Source organism: Pseudophryne corroboree, chromosome 5 (assembly GCF_028390025.1).
Source record: "Pseudophryne corroboree isolate aPseCor3 chromosome 5, aPseCor3.hap2, whole genome shotgun sequence".
Lineage (NCBI taxonomy): Eukaryota > Metazoa > Chordata > Amphibia > Anura > Myobatrachidae > Pseudophryne > Pseudophryne corroboree.
In genome coordinates, this window is record NC_086448.1 from 731,162,169 (window position 1) to 731,179,053 (window position 16,885).

Sequence of the window (16,885 nt, forward strand, 5' to 3'; positions counted from 1 at the left end):
TAATTTTTTTTTTTTTTTTTTAGTTCTAATCTATATGCGCTGTAACACCAGTTTCTTTGCTTCTTGTTTGATTTTTTAATCTAATAGGGGTGAGTAGCCCTATGTTACTGGCAGCATATTGATTAGAGTGACAGAGCGCTTGATTTTTTTGTTGTCTCATAAAAGCCCCTATCTAGTTTTCCATATGGATAGAGCGGAATTGCGGACCCATCCTCAATTCTTGCCTAAGGTGGTTTCGTCTTTTCATATGAACCAACCTATTGTGGTGCCTGTGGCTACGCGAGACTTGGAGGATTCCGAGTCCCTCGATGTGGTCAGGGCTTTGAAAATTTACGTGGCCAGAACGGCTCGGGTCAGAGGCCCCGCTTTCACGGTCTGTATTCATACTGAAAATCAAGATCAAGCGAGCTTTTGCCCTTCTGCTCCACGGGAGGTTTCTGTCCTCCCTGAGCTCGCCTTAGGACACCTGCGTTACGGTTTGACAGGTGTACCGCCCCAGTCAAACTCCCCACCTGCCACTGTCCCCGGAGCGGGTCGCGCGCACTGTTTGTCCTGTATGCAGCCAACAAGGTTGGCGCTCCTGCTTCGAAGCAGACTATTGCTCGCTGGATCTGTAACACGATTCAGCAGGCTCATTCTACGGCTGGATTGTCGTTACCAAAATCGGTTAAGGCCCATTCCACTAGGAAGGTGGGCTCTTCTTGGGCGGCTGCCCGAGGGGTCTCGGCATTACAGCTGTGCCGAGCTGCTACTTGGTCGGGTTCAAACACCTTTGCAAAGTTCTACAAGTTTGATACCCTGGCTGAGGAGGACCTCATGTTTTCTCAATCGGTGCTGCAGAGTCATCCGCACTCTCCAGCCCGTTTAGGAGCTTTGGTATAATCCCCATGGTCCTTATGGAGTCCCCAGCATCCTCTAGGACGTAAGAGAAAACAAGATTTTAAACCTACCGGTAAATCTTTTTTTCTTACGTCCTAGAGGATGCTGGGGACTCCGTAAGGACCATGGGGTATAGACGGGCTCCGCAGGAGATAGGGCACCTAAAAAGAACTTTTACTATTGGTGTGCACTGGCTCCTCCCTCTATGCCCCTCCTCCAGACCTCAGTTAGATCTTGTGCCCAGAGGAGAATGGGTGCACTGCAGAGAGCTCTCCAGAGTTTTCTGTTGAAAAATAATTTTGTTAGGTTTTTTATTTTCAGGGAGTCCTGTTGGCAACAGGATCCCTGCATCGTGGGACTGAGGGGAGAGAAGCAGTGCTGGCTTAACGGTTGGGCTCTGTTTCTAAGGCTACTGGACACCATTAGCTCCAGAGGGAGTCGGAACACAGGTCTCACCTGGGGTTCGTCCCGGAGCCGCGCCGCCGTCCTCCTCTCAGATGCCGAAGATAGAAGCCGTGTGAGTATGAGAAGGCAGAAGACATCATAGGCGGCAGAAGACATCAGATCTTCATGAGATAAGGTGCTCCCATTACACACACACAGCAGCACTGAGGGGGGGGGCGCCATGGGCAGCAATAAACCTCACATTTGGGCACTGACAAGGTAGATTAGGCTGCTGGGCAGTAATTCTACGATCCCCCGCCATTTTCTATAAAAAAATCACCGGGACCGAAGCCCGCCGTCGGGTGGGCGGAGCTTGATCCCCAGCACTAACCAGCGCCATTTTCTCCACAGAAGCTGCATGAGGAAAACGCTTGCTCCCTGGTCTCTCCCCTGCTGAACATTCAGGCTGGAAAAAAGAGGAGGGGGGCATTTTGAGCGCAGTGAGTGGGAATCTGGTCATTTTATATATATAAAAGCGCTATCTGGTCATATCTTTCCTGTGTTATTAAGCGCTGGGTGTGTGCTGGCATACTCTCTCTCTGTCTCTCCTAAGGGCCTGGTTGGGGTTTTGTCCCCTTATAGGTTAATCCCTGTGTGTGGGGGGTGTCGGTATGTGGTGTCGACATGTCTGAAGCGGAAGGCTTTTCCAAGGAGGAGGTGGAGCAAATGAGTGGTGTGTCCCCGTCGGTTGTGCCGACTCAGGGATGGATGGACATGTGGCATATGTTGAATGCAAGTGTGGCATCCTTACATAAGAGGCTTGATAAGGCTGAATTAGGGGGGACATCAGGGGGTCAATCCTTGGATTGGACCGACTCACAGGGCCCGTCGGGGTCTCAAAAGCGTCCCTTAACACAAGACACTACTACCGTCACGGACTCTGATTCCAGTGTCGACTATGACGAAGTGAAATTGCACCCTAGGGTGACAAAAAGCATTCAGTGTATGATTTTGGCAATAAGGGATGTGTTGCATATTGCGGATGAACCCTCGGTCCCCGACACAAGGGTGCACATGTTTAAGGGAAAGAAACAGATTATAAATTTTCCCACATCTCATGAACTAAATGATTTATTTGAAAAAGCTTGGGAGACTCCGGGAAAGAGACCGCAGATACCCAAAAGAATTTATATGGCATACCCCTTCCCTAAACAGGACAGGGAGCGTTGGGAATCACCTCCCACTGTGGACAAGGCCCTGACGCGCTTGTCCAAGAAAGTGGCGCTACCGTCTCCTGACACAGCTGCCCTTAGGGACCCTGCAGATCGCAGGCAGGAGACTACCTTAAAGTGTATTTATTCTCATACTGGAGCAGTCCTTAGACCGACAATTGCGTCGGCATGGGTGTGTAGCGCGATTTCAGCTTGGACAGATGAGCTGACAGCTGATTTTGATAAGATGGATAAGGATACTATATTCTTAACTCTAGCCCATATTAAAGACGCAGTCTTATTTATGAGGGATGCTCAAAGGGACATTGGTTTGCTGGCTTCTAGGGCCAATGCCATGTCTATCTCTGCGAGAAGATCCTTATGGACTCGCCAATGGACGGGTGATGCAGATTCCAAAAAACATATGGAAGTTCTACCCTATAAGGGAGATGTATTGTTTGGGGATGGGCTGACGGACCTGGTTTCCACAGCTACAGCAGGTAAATCAAACTTTTTACCATTTATTCCCCAACAGCAAAAGAAAGTACCACCCAATCAGATTCAGTCCTTTCGGTCGCACAAGTCCAGAAGAGGTCGGGGATCCTCCTTCCTCGCCAGAGGTAAGGGCAGAGGCAAAAGAGCACCTGCTTCGGCAGGTGCCCAGGAACAAAAGTCCTCCCCGGCTACTCCAAAGCCCACAGCATGACGCTGGGGCTCCCCTGAGGGAGTCCGCACCGGTGGGGGCACGTCTTCAACTTTTCAGCCAGGCTTGGGTCAGCTCAGGCCTGAATCCTTGGGTGTTGGAAATAGTTTCCCAGGGTTACAAACTGGAATTCGAGGAGGTGCCCCCGCGCCGATTTTTCAAATCGGCCCTACCAGCTTCCACATCGGAACGGGATGTAGTCTTAGCTGCAATTCAAACGCTGTGTCTACAGCAAGTAATAATCAGGGTTCCCCTGAACCAGCAGGGAAGAGGTTACTACTCAACACTATTTGTGGTCCCGAAACCGGACGGTTCGGTCAGACCTATTTTGAATCTGAAGTCCCTAAACCTGTACATAAAAAGATTCAAATTCAAAATGGAATCACTCAGAGCGATAATAGCCAATATGGAGGAGGGGGAGTTTAGGGTGTCTCTGGACATAAAGGATGCGTACCTTCATGTCCCCATATATTCCCCCCATCAGGAATACCTGAGATTCGCTGTTCAGGATTGTCATTACCAATTTCAGACGTTGCCGTTTGGGCTTTCCACAGCCCCGAGGATTTTCACCAAGATAATGGCGGAAATGATGGTGGTCCTGCGCGAGCATGGAGTCACAATTATCCCATACTTGGACGATCTCCTAATAAAAGCGAGATCCAGAGAGAAATTGCTGAGCAGCGTGGCGCTCTCTCTGAGAGTGCTCCAGCAACACGGTTGGATTCTAAATCTACCGAAGTCACAGTTGATTCCGACAACTCGGCTAACGTTCCTAGGTATGATACTGGATACGGAACAAATGAAGGTCTTTCTCCCACTGGAGAAAGCCCAGGACATCCAGAACATGGTCAGAGACCTGCTAAAAACGAAAAGGGTGTCAGTTCACCAATGCACTCGAGTTCTGGGAAAAATGGTGGCGGCCTACGAGGCCATTCCTTTCGGAAGGTTCCATGCAAGGACTTTTCAATGGGATCTTCTGGACAAGTGGTCCGGGTCCCATCTGCACTTACATCGGAAAATAACTCTGTCCCCAGGGGCCAGGGTGTCTCTCCTGTGGTGGTTGCAAAGTACTCACCTGCTGGAGGGTCGCAGGTTCGGAATTCAGGATTGGATCCTGGTTACCACGGACGCGAGCCTCCGAGGATGGGGAGCAGTCACACAAGGAAGAAATTTTCAGGGACTGTGGTCAGACCAGGAGTCCTGTCTACACATCAGTGTGTTAGAACTCAGGGCCATTTACAACGGCCTTCGACAAGCGGAGAGTCTTCTTCGAAACCTACCGGTTCTGATTCAATCAGACAATGTCACAGCAGTGGCTCATGTGAACCGCCAGGGCGGGACAAGAAGCAGAGTCGCGATGGCGGAAGCCACCAGGATTCTTCGCTGGGCGGAAAATCACGTAAGCGCTCTGTCGGCGGTCTTCATTCCGGGAGTGGACTACTGGGAAGCAGACTTCCTCAGCAGACACGATCTCCATCCAGGAGAGTGGGGACTTCATCAAGAAGTCTTTGCAGACGTAACGCGTCTTTGGGGAACTCCTCAAATAGACATGATGGTGTCACGCCTCAACAAAAAGCTTCGGAGGTATTGTGCCAGGTCTCGGGACCCTCAGGCAGTAGCAGTAGACGCTCTGGTAACACCGTGGGTGTTCAAATCGGTCTACGTGTTTCCTCCTCTACCTCTCATCACAAAAGTGTTGAGGATCATAAGACGAAGAAGAGTACAGACGATACTCGTTGTCCCAGACTGGCCTCGAAGGGCCTGGTACTCGGATCTACAAGAGATGCTCACATGAGATCCCTGGCCTCTTCCTCTGAGGGAAGACCTGTTGCAACAGGGGCCCTGTGTATTTTAAGACTTACTGCGGTTACGTTTGACGGCATGGCGGTTGAACGCCGAATCCTAGCGAAAAAGGGGATTCCGGAAGAGGTCATCCCTACTTTAATAAAGGCTAGGAAGGAGGTGACGGTAAAACATTATCACCGTATCTGGCGAAAGTATGTGTCTTGGTGTGAGACCAAGAATGCACCTACGGAAGATTTTCATCTGGGTCGTTTTCTCCACTTCCTACAGACAGGAGTGGATATGGGCCTGAAATTAGGCTCTGTTAAGGTACAGATTTCGGCCCTCTCGATTTTCTTTCAGAAGGAATTGGCTTCTCTTCCAGAAGTCCAGACGTTTGTAAAGGGAGTGCTGCACATCCAGACCCCTTTTGTGCCTCCAGTGGCACCATGGGACCTGAACGTGGTGTTGCAGCTCCTAAAATCACACTGGTTTGAACCGCTTAACACGGTGGAGTTGAAATTTCTTACCTGGAAGGTGGTCATGTTGTTGGCCTTAGCATCAGCAAGGCGAGTGTCAGAATTGGCGGCTTTGTCACACAAGAGCCCCTACTTGATTTTTCATGTGGATCGAGCTGAATTGAGGACACGTCCGCAATTTTTGCCTAAAGTGGTTTCTTCATTCCATATGAATCAACCTATTGTGGTGCCTGTGGCTACAAGTGACCTGGAGGATTCCAGATCTCTGGACGTAGTCAGGGCCTTAAAGATTTATGTAGCCAGGACGGCTAGAATTAGGAAAACAGAGGCTCTGTTTGTCCTGTATGCTGCTAATAAGATTGGCGCACCTGCTTCGAAGCAGACTATTGCTCGCTGGATCTGTAATACGATTCAGCAGGCTCATTCTACGGCTGGATTGCCGGTACCAGATTCGGTTAAGGCCCATTCCACTAGGAAGGTGGGCTCTTCTTGGGCGGCTGCCCGAGGCGTCTCGGCATTACAGCTTTGCCGAGCGGCGACTTGGTCGGGGTCAAACACTTTTGCTAAATTCTACAAGTTTGATACCCTGGCTGATGAGGACCTAGCGTTTGCTCAGTCGGTGCTGCAGAGTCATACGCACTCTCCCGCCCGATTGGATGCTTTGGTATAAACCCCATGGTCCTTACGGAGTCCCCAGCATCCTCTAGGACGTAAGAGAAAATAAGATTTTAAACCTACCGGTAAATCTATTTCTCCTAGTCCGTAGAGGATGCTGGGCGCCCGTCCCAGTGCGGAAACTCTGCAAGACTTGTATATAGTTGTTGCTTACATAAGGGTTCTGTTACAGTTGGAATCGGTCTTGGACCGTTACTGTTATTGTTCATACGGTTAACTGGTTATGTATAATCCAGGTTACATGGTATGATTGGTGTGGGCTGGTATGAATCTTGCCCTTGGATTTCTAAATCCTGCCTTGTATTGTCCATCTCCTCTGGGCACAGTTCTCTAACTGAGGTCTGGAGGAGGGGCATAGAGGGAGGAGCCAGTGCACACCCATAGTAAAAGTTCTTTTTAGGTGCCCTATGTCCTGCGGAGCCCGTCTATACCCCTTGGTCCTTACGGAGTCCCCAGCATCCTCTACGGACTAGGAGAAATAGATTTACCGGTAGGTTTAAAATCTTATTTTCTCCTAGTCCGTAGAGGATGCTGGGCGCCCGTCCCAAGTGCGGACTACTTCTGCAAGACTTGTATATAGTTTTTGCTTACATAAGGGTTATGTTACAGTTTTCCTCAGTCTCGGACTGATGCTGTGTTGTTTCATACTGTTAACTGGTTCGTCTATCCCAGGTTATACGGTGTGGATGGTGTGGGCTGGTATGAATCTTGCCCTTGGATTAACAAAAATCCTTTCCTCGTACTGTCAGTCTCCTCTGGGCACAGTTTCTCTAACTGAGGTGTGGAGCACGGGCATAGAGGGAGCCAGTGCACACCCATACCTAAAGTTCTTTCTTAGTGCCCATGTCTCCTGCGGAGCCCGTCTTTCCCCATGGTCCTTACAGAGTCCCCAGCATCCTCTACGGACTAGGAGAAAAACATTTACCAGTAGGTTTAAAATCTTATTTTTTTCATACTTAACCATCCACGTGGACTACGATTGGAACGGTAATCACCTTGCCCGAAGCGCGAGCCATGCGAGGGGACACAGTGCACTAATTTGGGTTCCCCGTCACTTTACGGAGAAAACGACACCAAAAACAGTCAAAAACCTCATGTCGACCTGTCGACCTAACGCCCATGTAGACCTAATGCATGTCGACCTAATGGCAATGTCGCCCTTCAACAGTCGACCTAATGAGTGTTGACCTAAGTTGGGTCGAGACCCATACCCTTTGAACCTGAGATGGGATGGCATCGGGATGCCGACACTTGGGGATGCTGGCAGTCAGAATACCGACAGCAGCATCCCAGTGTGCAGAATCTCCCGCAGCCTAACCCTAACCTTTCCCGGTGGTGCCTAACTCTAACCCTCCTACAGCCTAGCCCTAACCCGCCCCCTCCCGCAGCCTAAACCTAACCTTTCCCGTGGTGCCTAACCCTAACCCTCCCTCTCCCCGCAGCCTAGCCCTAACCCTCCCCGCTTAGTGCCTAACCCTAACCCCTCTTCTTAGTGCCTAAACCTAACCCTCCCTCCCCGCAGCCTAACCCTATTACATGATATTATATTTAGTTGTGTTTATACCATAGTGTCTATAATTTGCCTCAGAAGTGTAAGTGGAACAAAGTGCCTCTAGCTCCCGCACTATCAGAGATTGCTGGATATTGACAAGTGTTTAAACGGAACTGCTATATGATATCACTAATTATAGGGAAGAGCAAAAGGTGCATGATGCCGGGGTGAATTACACGTTTATGTATTGGCATAAGAGAAGTAACCCTGCCAGACAGTGATAATGAGCTGTGTGAAATGTGTTGGGTGTGGTGCACATGTATAACTTAATAAAGTAAAACTTTTATTCAACAACATAACTACTCAGCTCACAGCTGAGCACACACTAAAAAAATAAAGAAAAAATATAAAAAAACATCAGTGTGCTCGCCTCTCAGTTCAGGGATCAGGTTATCTTGAGTGAAGTACATCGTTCTGTGCTAAACTACTGTAACTGCAGCTGTATTACAGTATTACAGACAACTGAAGCGCCAAACAAATGTTTAGGACTATGGGCTCTATTTACTAAGCCTTGGATGGAGATAAAGTGGATGGAGATAAAGTACCAGCCAATCAGCTCCAACCTGCCATGTCACAAGCTGGGTTTGAAAAATGACACTTAGGAGCTGATTGGCTGGTACTTAGGGGGATATGTACTAAGCAGTGATAAAAGTGGAGAAGTGATTCAGTGGAGAAGTTGCCCATGGCAACCAATCAGCTGCTCTGTATAATTTTATAGTATGCAAATTATAAAGGTTGCCTCAATGCTGATTGGTTGCCATGGGCAACTTCTCCACTGGCTCATTTCTCCACTTTTATCACTGCTTAGTAAATCCTCTCCTTAATCTCCATCCACTTTATCTCCATCCAAGGCTTAGTAAATAGACCCCTGTGTCCTGAGATGAGATCTCATACCGGCTAAAAAGCTGCCATTGGTTTCAGTTAATGCGGAGTCCTTAGCTCTGCTCCTGTGTGTGACTCCACACAGCACATTACTGTATTGCAAGTCTGCTCCTCATACTGCATTGCGTCTGCTTACTTACTACACACACGCTGCCCTCCTAACATGGCACCTTGCTGCAGAGGAATGAAGAGAGCCACATTTAGCTAAATATATACAGTTATTTCATGTCATACACAGAAATTAAAATTATTTAGTTTCAAAGGTGGTGTTACTGTCTCTTTAAAGTGGTAAATAGTTCCAGAAAAGCACCTGTTACTTTCCTCTATCCAAAAATCCCCATCAGCGCAAATGTCTGTAAACATGATTGTAATATACAATCAACAGGATTATATTGTGACTCGTACCAGTAGTAGATAATGTATTACTGTATATTTTATTTATAACTGTGCCTTTTCATAGGTCATTCTTATAAATGCACTTACGGTATATTCAGTCTATAAAGCATTTTTTTTTTTTTACGTTAGATTTTTCCTGGTTGTTTTTTGTTTCTTTGTTTTGTGATTTACTAAATGGAAAAGCACATTTTCTATCAATTGATTGATAGAAAAACCGTATATACTCGAGTATAAGTCGACCCGAATATAAGCCGAGATACCTAATTTTACCACAAAAAACTGGGAAAAATGACTGACTCGAGTATAAGCCTAGGGTGGGAAATGTACGGTGCCAGGGGTTTTCATGCTCAGGGTGTCATGCTCGTTGCCAGGGGTTTCATGCGGTAGGTGTTATGCTTGTTGCCAGGGGGTAATGCTTGTTGCTAGGGTTGTGCCCCCAGTGCCACATATACCCCCAGTAACAGATATCCCCCCACAGTGCCAGATAAAAACATGCTGCCGTTGCTTTGCCCCCAGTAGTTATGCCCCTTCTTTGCCCCCAGTAGTTGTGCCCCTCTTTCATTGCCCCCAGTAGTTGTGCCCCCTTTCTTTGCCCCCAGTAGTTGTGCCCCCTTTCATTGCCCCCAGTAGTTGTGCCCCCTTTCATTGCCCCCAGTAGTTGTGCCTCCTTCTTTCTTTGCCCCCTGTTGCAGTGCCCCCTTCTTTCTTTGCCCCCTGTTGCAGTGCCCCCTTCTTTCTTTGCCCCCTGTTGCAGTGCCCCCTTCTTTCTTTGCCCCCTGTTGCAGTGCCCCCGTCGCCGCTTACAAACACACACAAAAACAATACTTACCACTGCCCCGCTCCTGCTTCCCGACCGCTTCTTCTGCTGCTGCGCTGCTCCGCTCCGTCCGTCCGCTCGCTCCGTCCGGCCGCACGCTCCGTCCGGCCGCCGCTCTGTCCGGCCGCCCGCTCCCCGGCACCCGATCATCTCTATGGGAGAGACGTCATGACGTCTCTCCCATAGCAACGCGCACAGACACTAGAGGTCAATAATGACCTCTAGTGTCTGTCCTGGAGCCGGCTGCAGCGGACGCCCACACAGCCCACGGCGTCTGCTGCAGCCATTGACTCGAGTATAAGCCGAGGGGGGCTTTTTCAGCACAGAAAAATGTGCTGAAAAAGTCGGCTTATACTCGAGTATATACGGTAAGTAATGAAGCAGAGATTCTTTATGGAATACATGTGTGGCTAGATTGAACATAAATCTGGAACCGGGGTACAGTGGCTGGCAGTGACAGCTCCGGAGGTGGGGCTGCAGCACAGTCCAAAATTCAGATAGGGGAGCCGCACCAACTGCAACCCCAAACACTGCCAAGCATTGCTGGCCGAGACTCCCTGGCAGTTGGTGTGGCTCCCGTATCTTATTTTTTGGAATGTGCTGCAGCCCCACCTCTGGAGCTGCCACTGGTGGCTGGATTTGGGTGTGTGTCTACTGTAGATTAGACATGGAGGTACATTTACTATGCTGCGCCTAAGGTGGATTTCAGCAGCTGGATTTAAAGTGGCAAATAAAGGGCGTGTTTTATTTCATATTATTGCCCCTTTAAACCCAGCGTGTGAAACCGCCAAAGATGCGCTGACTTTGAAACACGTGCATTATAAATTTATCCTCTGGTGTTATTTCAGAAATTGGACCAAAATTTAGCCACAAGTGTGTGAATTTCGTGTTCTGAATACTTTTGTATTTACTTGTTTCATTTGTTCCGTTAAATATAATTTTCTGTTTCCTTATTTACTTAGAGTTACAAATGGCTGCACAGTGTGTGACCAAAGTGGAACTGAGCATTTCCTGCGACAATCTGCTAGATAAAGATGTCGGCTCCAAATCAGATCCGTTGTGTGTCCTGCTTCTGAACACCAGCGGCCAGCAATGGTCTGAGGTACTTCAAACATATGTATTTAACAAACACATGGAAAAGTTTGGTGTCCGGATGGAAGATAGACAGTCAATAGATCTATAGCAGATGGTCGACAGTTAAATGGTCAATATGGACTTATGTCAACAGGGTCAAATGGTTGACATGCAAATGGTCGACGCAGAAAAGGTGGTTTTTCAAGATTGTTAGGGTTAGGCATTTGGGGGATGGTTAAGGCTAGTCTGCAGAAGGGGATAGTTAGGGTTAGGCTGCAGAAGAGAATATGTAGGATTAGGCACCAGGGGGAGTGTTAGGGTTAGGCAGCAGATGGAGACCTATTGACTATCTATATACTGTGAATCTTTTAATACACACCCAAAAAGTCTCTAGACCTTTTTTACTGTGAAAGTTTGAGGACATATCAGACAAGATATAATGATTGGGTTGGGTAAGTTATGCCGGCTTCCGGGATCCCAACGGTCAGCATACCAACACCGGGATCCCGGCAGCAGAATGCCCGAGGGGGTGGGGGGGTTTGGGGGCGAGCGCAACAAAGTCCGTAGCGGGCTCGGTGGTTCGCTGCGCACGCCACAGATTCTATTCCCGCTCTATGGGTGTCGTGGGAATAGACACGACAATTCCGACTGCCAGTATTTTTAGCGTTCGGGATCCCGGAATCGGCATGCTGACCTCCTGGATCCTGAGCGCTGGTAACATAACTGCATCCCATAATCGTTCAATAGTATACAGGGATGTTGTTAATATACCGGCTGTCGGGATCCCGACATTCAGGATCTCAACAGCCGGTAAAATGCTGGTGGTCAGAATAACGACTGCTCCCCTGTATTCCCACTTGGGTGGTGGGTCCACGCCACCACCCGAGGGTGAATAGAACCCGCGGTGAGAGCACAGCTCGCCACTGGGTCCTAAGCGTGGCGAGCGCAGTGGGTTTGTGAGGGGGCTCCCTGAGCTTGCTGTCAATATTGCGGCAGGTGGGATGCCGCTGTTGGGATCCTGACAGCCGGGATATCATACTGAACCCAGTATACAGATATGAGGTTTGTTTGTTTTCAGGTTTTTATTTACTTATCATGGTCAAAAAGTCATACAGAAAAATGCATGTACAGTATGACAGCATACAAAGAACAGGGTGTATCTTCTGAAAGCGAAACATCCCACCACTTACCGCATGCATAGCTGTCTTCATAAATGAAATTGCATGAAGATTAGTGTCAAAGTCAAATTGCATATTTCTCTGACGTCCTAGTGGATGCTGGGACTCCATCAGGACCATGGGGAATAGCGGCTCCGCAGGAGACAGGGCACAAAATTTAAAAGTTTGACCACTAGGTGGTGTGTACTGGCTCCTCCCCCTATGACCCTCCTCCAAGCCTCAGTTAGGTTTTTGTGCCCGTCCGAGCAGGGTGCAATCTAGGTGGCTCTCATAAAGAGCTGCTTAGAGTAAAAGTTTTGATAGGTTTCTTATTTTCAGTGAGTCCTGCTGGCAACAGGCTCACTGCAACGAGGGACCTAGGGGAGAAGAAATTAACTCACCTGCGTGCAGGATGGATTTGCTTCTTAGGCTACTGGACACTAGCTCCAGAGGGACGATCACAGGTACAGCCTGGATGGGTCACCGGAGCCGCGCCGCCGACCCCCTTGCAGATGCCGAAGTAAGAAGAGGTCCAGAAACCGGCGGCTGAAGGCTTTTCAGTCTTCATGAGGTAGCGCACAGCACTGCAGCTGTGCGCCATTGCGCTCAGGCACACTTCACACCAGCGGTCACTGAGGGTGCAGGGCGCTGGGGGGGGCGCCCTGGGCAGCAATGAGATTACCTTTCTGGCTAAAAAGAATACATCACATATAGTCCCTGAGGCTATATGGATGTATTTCACCCCTGCCAGGTCTCAGAAAAACCGGGAGAAGAGCCCGCCGAAATAGGGGGCGGGGCCTATCTCCTCAGCACACAGCGCCATTTTCCTACACAGCTCCGCTGCTAGGAAGGCTCCCAGGCTCTCCCCTGCACTGCACTACAGAAACAGGGTAAAAAACAGAGAGGGGGGGGGCATTTTTTGGCGATATTATATATATTTAAGCAGCTATAAGGAAACAACACTTATATAAGGTTGTTCCTATATAATTATAGCGCTTTGGTGTGTGCTGGCAAACTCTCCCTCTGTCTCCCCAAAGGGCTAGTGGGGTCCTGTCTTCTATCAGAGCATTCCCTGTGTGTCTGCTGTGTGTCGGTACGTGTGTGTCGACATGTATGAGGACGATGTTGGTGTGGAGGCGGAGCAATTGCCGGTAATGGTGATGTCACCCCCTAGGGAGTCGACACCGGAATGGATGGCTTTGTTTATGGAATTACGTGATAATGTCAGCACGCTGCAAAAGTCGGTTGACGACATGAGACGGCCGACAAACCAATTAGCACCTGTACAGGCGTCTCAAACACCGTCAGGGGCTGTAAAACGCCCTTTGCCTCAGTCGGTCGACACAGACCCAGACACGGACACCGAATCTAGTGTCGACGGTGAAGAAACTAACGTATTTTCCAGTAGGGCCACACGTTATATGATCACGGCAATGAAGGAGGCTTTGCATATCTCTGATACTGCAAGTACCACAAAAAAGGGTATTATGTGGGGTCTGAAAAAACTACCTGTAGTTTTTCCTGAATCAGAGGAATTGAATGACGTGTGTGATGAAGCGTGGGTTACCCCTGATAAAAAACTGCTAATTTCAAAGAAGTTATTGGCATTATACCCTTTCCAGCCAGAGGTTAGGGCGCGCTGGGAAACACCCCCTAGGGTGGACAAGGCGCTCACACGTTTATCCAAACAAGTGGCGTTACCGTCTCCTGATACGGCCGCCTTCAAGGATCCAGCTGATAGGAGGCTGGAAAATACTCTAAAAAGTATATACACACATACTGGTGTTATACTGCGACCAGCAATCGCCTCAGCCTGGATGTGCAGTGCTGGGGTGGCTTGGTCGGATTCCCTGACTGAAAATATTGATACCCTGGATAGGGACAGTATTTTATTGACTATAGAGCAATTAAAGGATGCATTCCTTTATATGCGAGATGCACAGAGAGATATCTGCACTCTGGCATCAAGAGTAAGTGCGATGTCCATATCTGCCAGAAGAAGTCTATGGACACGACAGTGGTCAGGCGATGCGGATTCCAAACGGCATATGGAAGTATTACCGTATAAAGGGGAGGAATTATTTGGGGTCGGTCTATCGGATTTGGTAGCCACGGCAACAGCCGGGAAGTCCACCTTTTTACCTCAAGTCCCCTCCCAACAGAAAAAGACGCAGTCTTTTCAGCCGCAGTCCTTTCGTTCCTATAAGAACAAGCGAGCAAAAGGACATTCATATTTGCCCCGAGGCAAAGGAAAGGGTAAGAGACTGCACCAGGAGCAGAAGTCCTCCCCGGCTTCTGCAAAGGCCTCAGCATGACGCTGGGACCTTACAAGCGGACTCAGGGGCGGTGGGGGGTCGCCTCAAGAATTTCAGCGCACAGTGGGCTCACTCGCAGGTGGACCCCTGGATCCTGCAGGTAGTATCTCAGGGTTACAGGTTGGAATTCGAGAAGTCTCCCCCTTGCCGGTTCCAAAAGTCTGCTTTGCCAACGTCTCCCTCCGACAGGGCGACGGTATTGGAAGCCATTCACAAGCTGTATTCTCAGCAGGTGATAGTCAAGGTACCCCTTCTACAACAGGGAAAGGGGTATTACTCCACGCTATTTGTGGTACCGAAGCCGGACGGCTCGGTAAGACCTATTTTAAATCTGAGATCTCTGAACCTGTACATACAAAAATTCAAGTTCAAAATGGAGTCACTCAGAGCAGTGATAGCGAATCTGGAAGAAGGGGATTTTATGGTGTCCTTGGACTTCAAGGATGCTTACCTTCATGTCCCAATTTGCCCTTCACACCAAGGGTTCCTCAGGTACGTGGTACAAAACTGTCATTATCAGTTTCAGACGCTGCCGTTTGGATTGTCCACGGCACCCAGGGTCTTTACCAAGGTGATGGCCGAAATGATGATCCTTCTTCGAAGCGAAGGCGTATTAATTATCCCTTACTTGGACGATCTCCTGATAAGGGCAAGATCCAGAGAACAGCTGGAGGTCGGAGTAGCACTAACTCAAGTAGTGCTCCAACAGCACGGGTGGATTCTGAATTTTCCAAAATCCCAACTGATCCCGACGACACGTCTGCTGTTCCTAGGGATGATTCTGGACACTGTTCAGAAAAAGGTATTTCTTCCAGAGGAGAAAGCCAGGGAGTTATCCGAACTAGTCAGGAACCTCCTAAAACCAGGGACAGTGTCTGTGCATCAATGCACAAGAGTCCTGGGAAAAATGGTGGCTTCTTACGAAGCGATTCCATTCGTCAGATTCCATGCACAAATTTTTCAGTGGGATCTGCTAGACAAATGGTCCGGATCGCATCTGCAGATGCATCAGCGGATAAAATTGTCGACAAGGACAAGGGTCTCTCTGCTATGGTGGTTGCAGAGTGCTCATCTGTTGGAGGGCCGCAGATTCGGCATACAGAACTGGGTCCTAGTGACCACGGATGCCAGCCTGAGAGGCTGGGGAGCGGTCACACAAGGAAGAAACTTCCAGGGTGTGTGGTCAAGCCTGGAAACGTCTCTTCACATAAATATACTGGAACTAAGAGCAATCTACAATGCTCTAAGCCTGGCAAAACCTCTGCTTCAGGGTCAGCCGGTGTTGATCCAGTCGGACAACATCACGGCAGTCGCCCACGTAAACAGACAGGGCAGCACAAGAAGCAGGAGGGCAATGGCAGAAGCTGCAAGGATTCTTCGCTGGGCGGAAAATCATGTGATAGCACTGTCGGCAGTGTTCATTCCGGGAGTGGACAACTGGGAAGCAGACTTCCTCAGCAGACACGATCTTCACCCGGGAGAGTGGGGACTTCATCCAGAAGTCTTCCACATGATTGTGGTCCATTGGGAAAGACCAATGGTGGACATGATGGCGTCCCGCCTCAACAAAAAACTGGACAGGTATTGCGCCAGGTCAAGAGATCCTCAGGCAATAGCTGTGGACGCTCTGGTAACACCATGGGTGTACCAGTCAGTGTATGTGTTCCCTCCTCTTCCTCTCATACCAAAAGTACTGAGAATCATAAGAAGGAGAGGAGTAAAGACTATACTCGTGGCTCCGGATTGGCCAAGAAGGACTTGGTACCCGGAAATTCAAGAGATGCTCACGGAAGACCCGTGGCCTCTACCTCTAAGAAAGGACCTGCTCCAGCAGGGACCATGTCTGTTCCAAGACTTACCACGGCTGTGTTTGACGGCATGGCGGTTGAACGCCGGATCCTGAAGGAAAAAGGCATTCCGGAAGAGGTCATCCCTACCCTGGTCAAAGCCAGGAAGGAGGTGACTGCACAACATTATCACCGCATTTGGAGAAAATATGTTGCATGGTGTGAGGCCAGGAAGGCCCCGACAGAGGAATTTCAACTGGGTCGATTCCTACATTTCCTGCAAACAGGATTATCTATGGGCCTCAAATTAGGGTCCATTAAGGTTCAAATTTCGGCCCTGTCGATTTTCTTCCAGAAAGAATTGGCTTCAGTTCCTGAAGTCCAGACTTTTGTAAAAGGAGTACTACATATACAGCCCCCGGTTGTGCCCCCAGTGGCACCGTGGGATCTCAATGTAGTTTTGGATTTTCTCAAATCCCATTGGTTTGAGCCACTCAAATCGGTAGATTTGAAATATCTTACATGGAAAGTAACCATGCTACTGGCTCTGGCTTCAGCCAGGAGAGTGTCAGAATTGGCGGCTTTGTCGTATAAAAGCCCATATCTGATTTTCCATTCGGACAGGGCAGAATTGAGGACGCGTCCTCATTTTCTGCCTAAGGTGGTATCAGCGTTTCACCTGAACCAGCCTATTGTGGTGCCTGCGGCTACTAGCGATTTGGAGGATTCCAAGTTGCTGGACGTTGTCAGAGCATTGAAAATATATATTTCAAGGACGGCTGGAGTCAGAAA

General features: G+C 49.0%; 2 protein-coding genes across 4 annotated transcripts in view; one reads left to right on the forward strand and one right to left on the reverse strand.

The window, feature by feature from the left end:
- The window catches only part of RMDN1 (regulator of microtubule dynamics 1), a 233,823-nt gene that overhangs the window by 172,800 nt on the left and 44,138 nt on the right, over positions 1–16,885 (reverse strand). The gene's annotated exons all lie outside the window — the stretch shown is intronic.
- Positions 1–16,885, forward strand: part of CPNE3 (copine 3) — a 164,694-nt gene that overhangs the window by 46,500 nt on the left and 101,309 nt on the right. The window contains exon 2 of the mRNA XM_063924058.1: positions 10,723–10,862. Coding sequence (XP_063780128.1) covers positions 10,731–10,862 — 132 coding nt within the window. The 5' untranslated portion in view covers positions 10,723–10,730. The remainder of the gene's footprint in view (positions 1–10,722; positions 10,863–16,885) is intronic.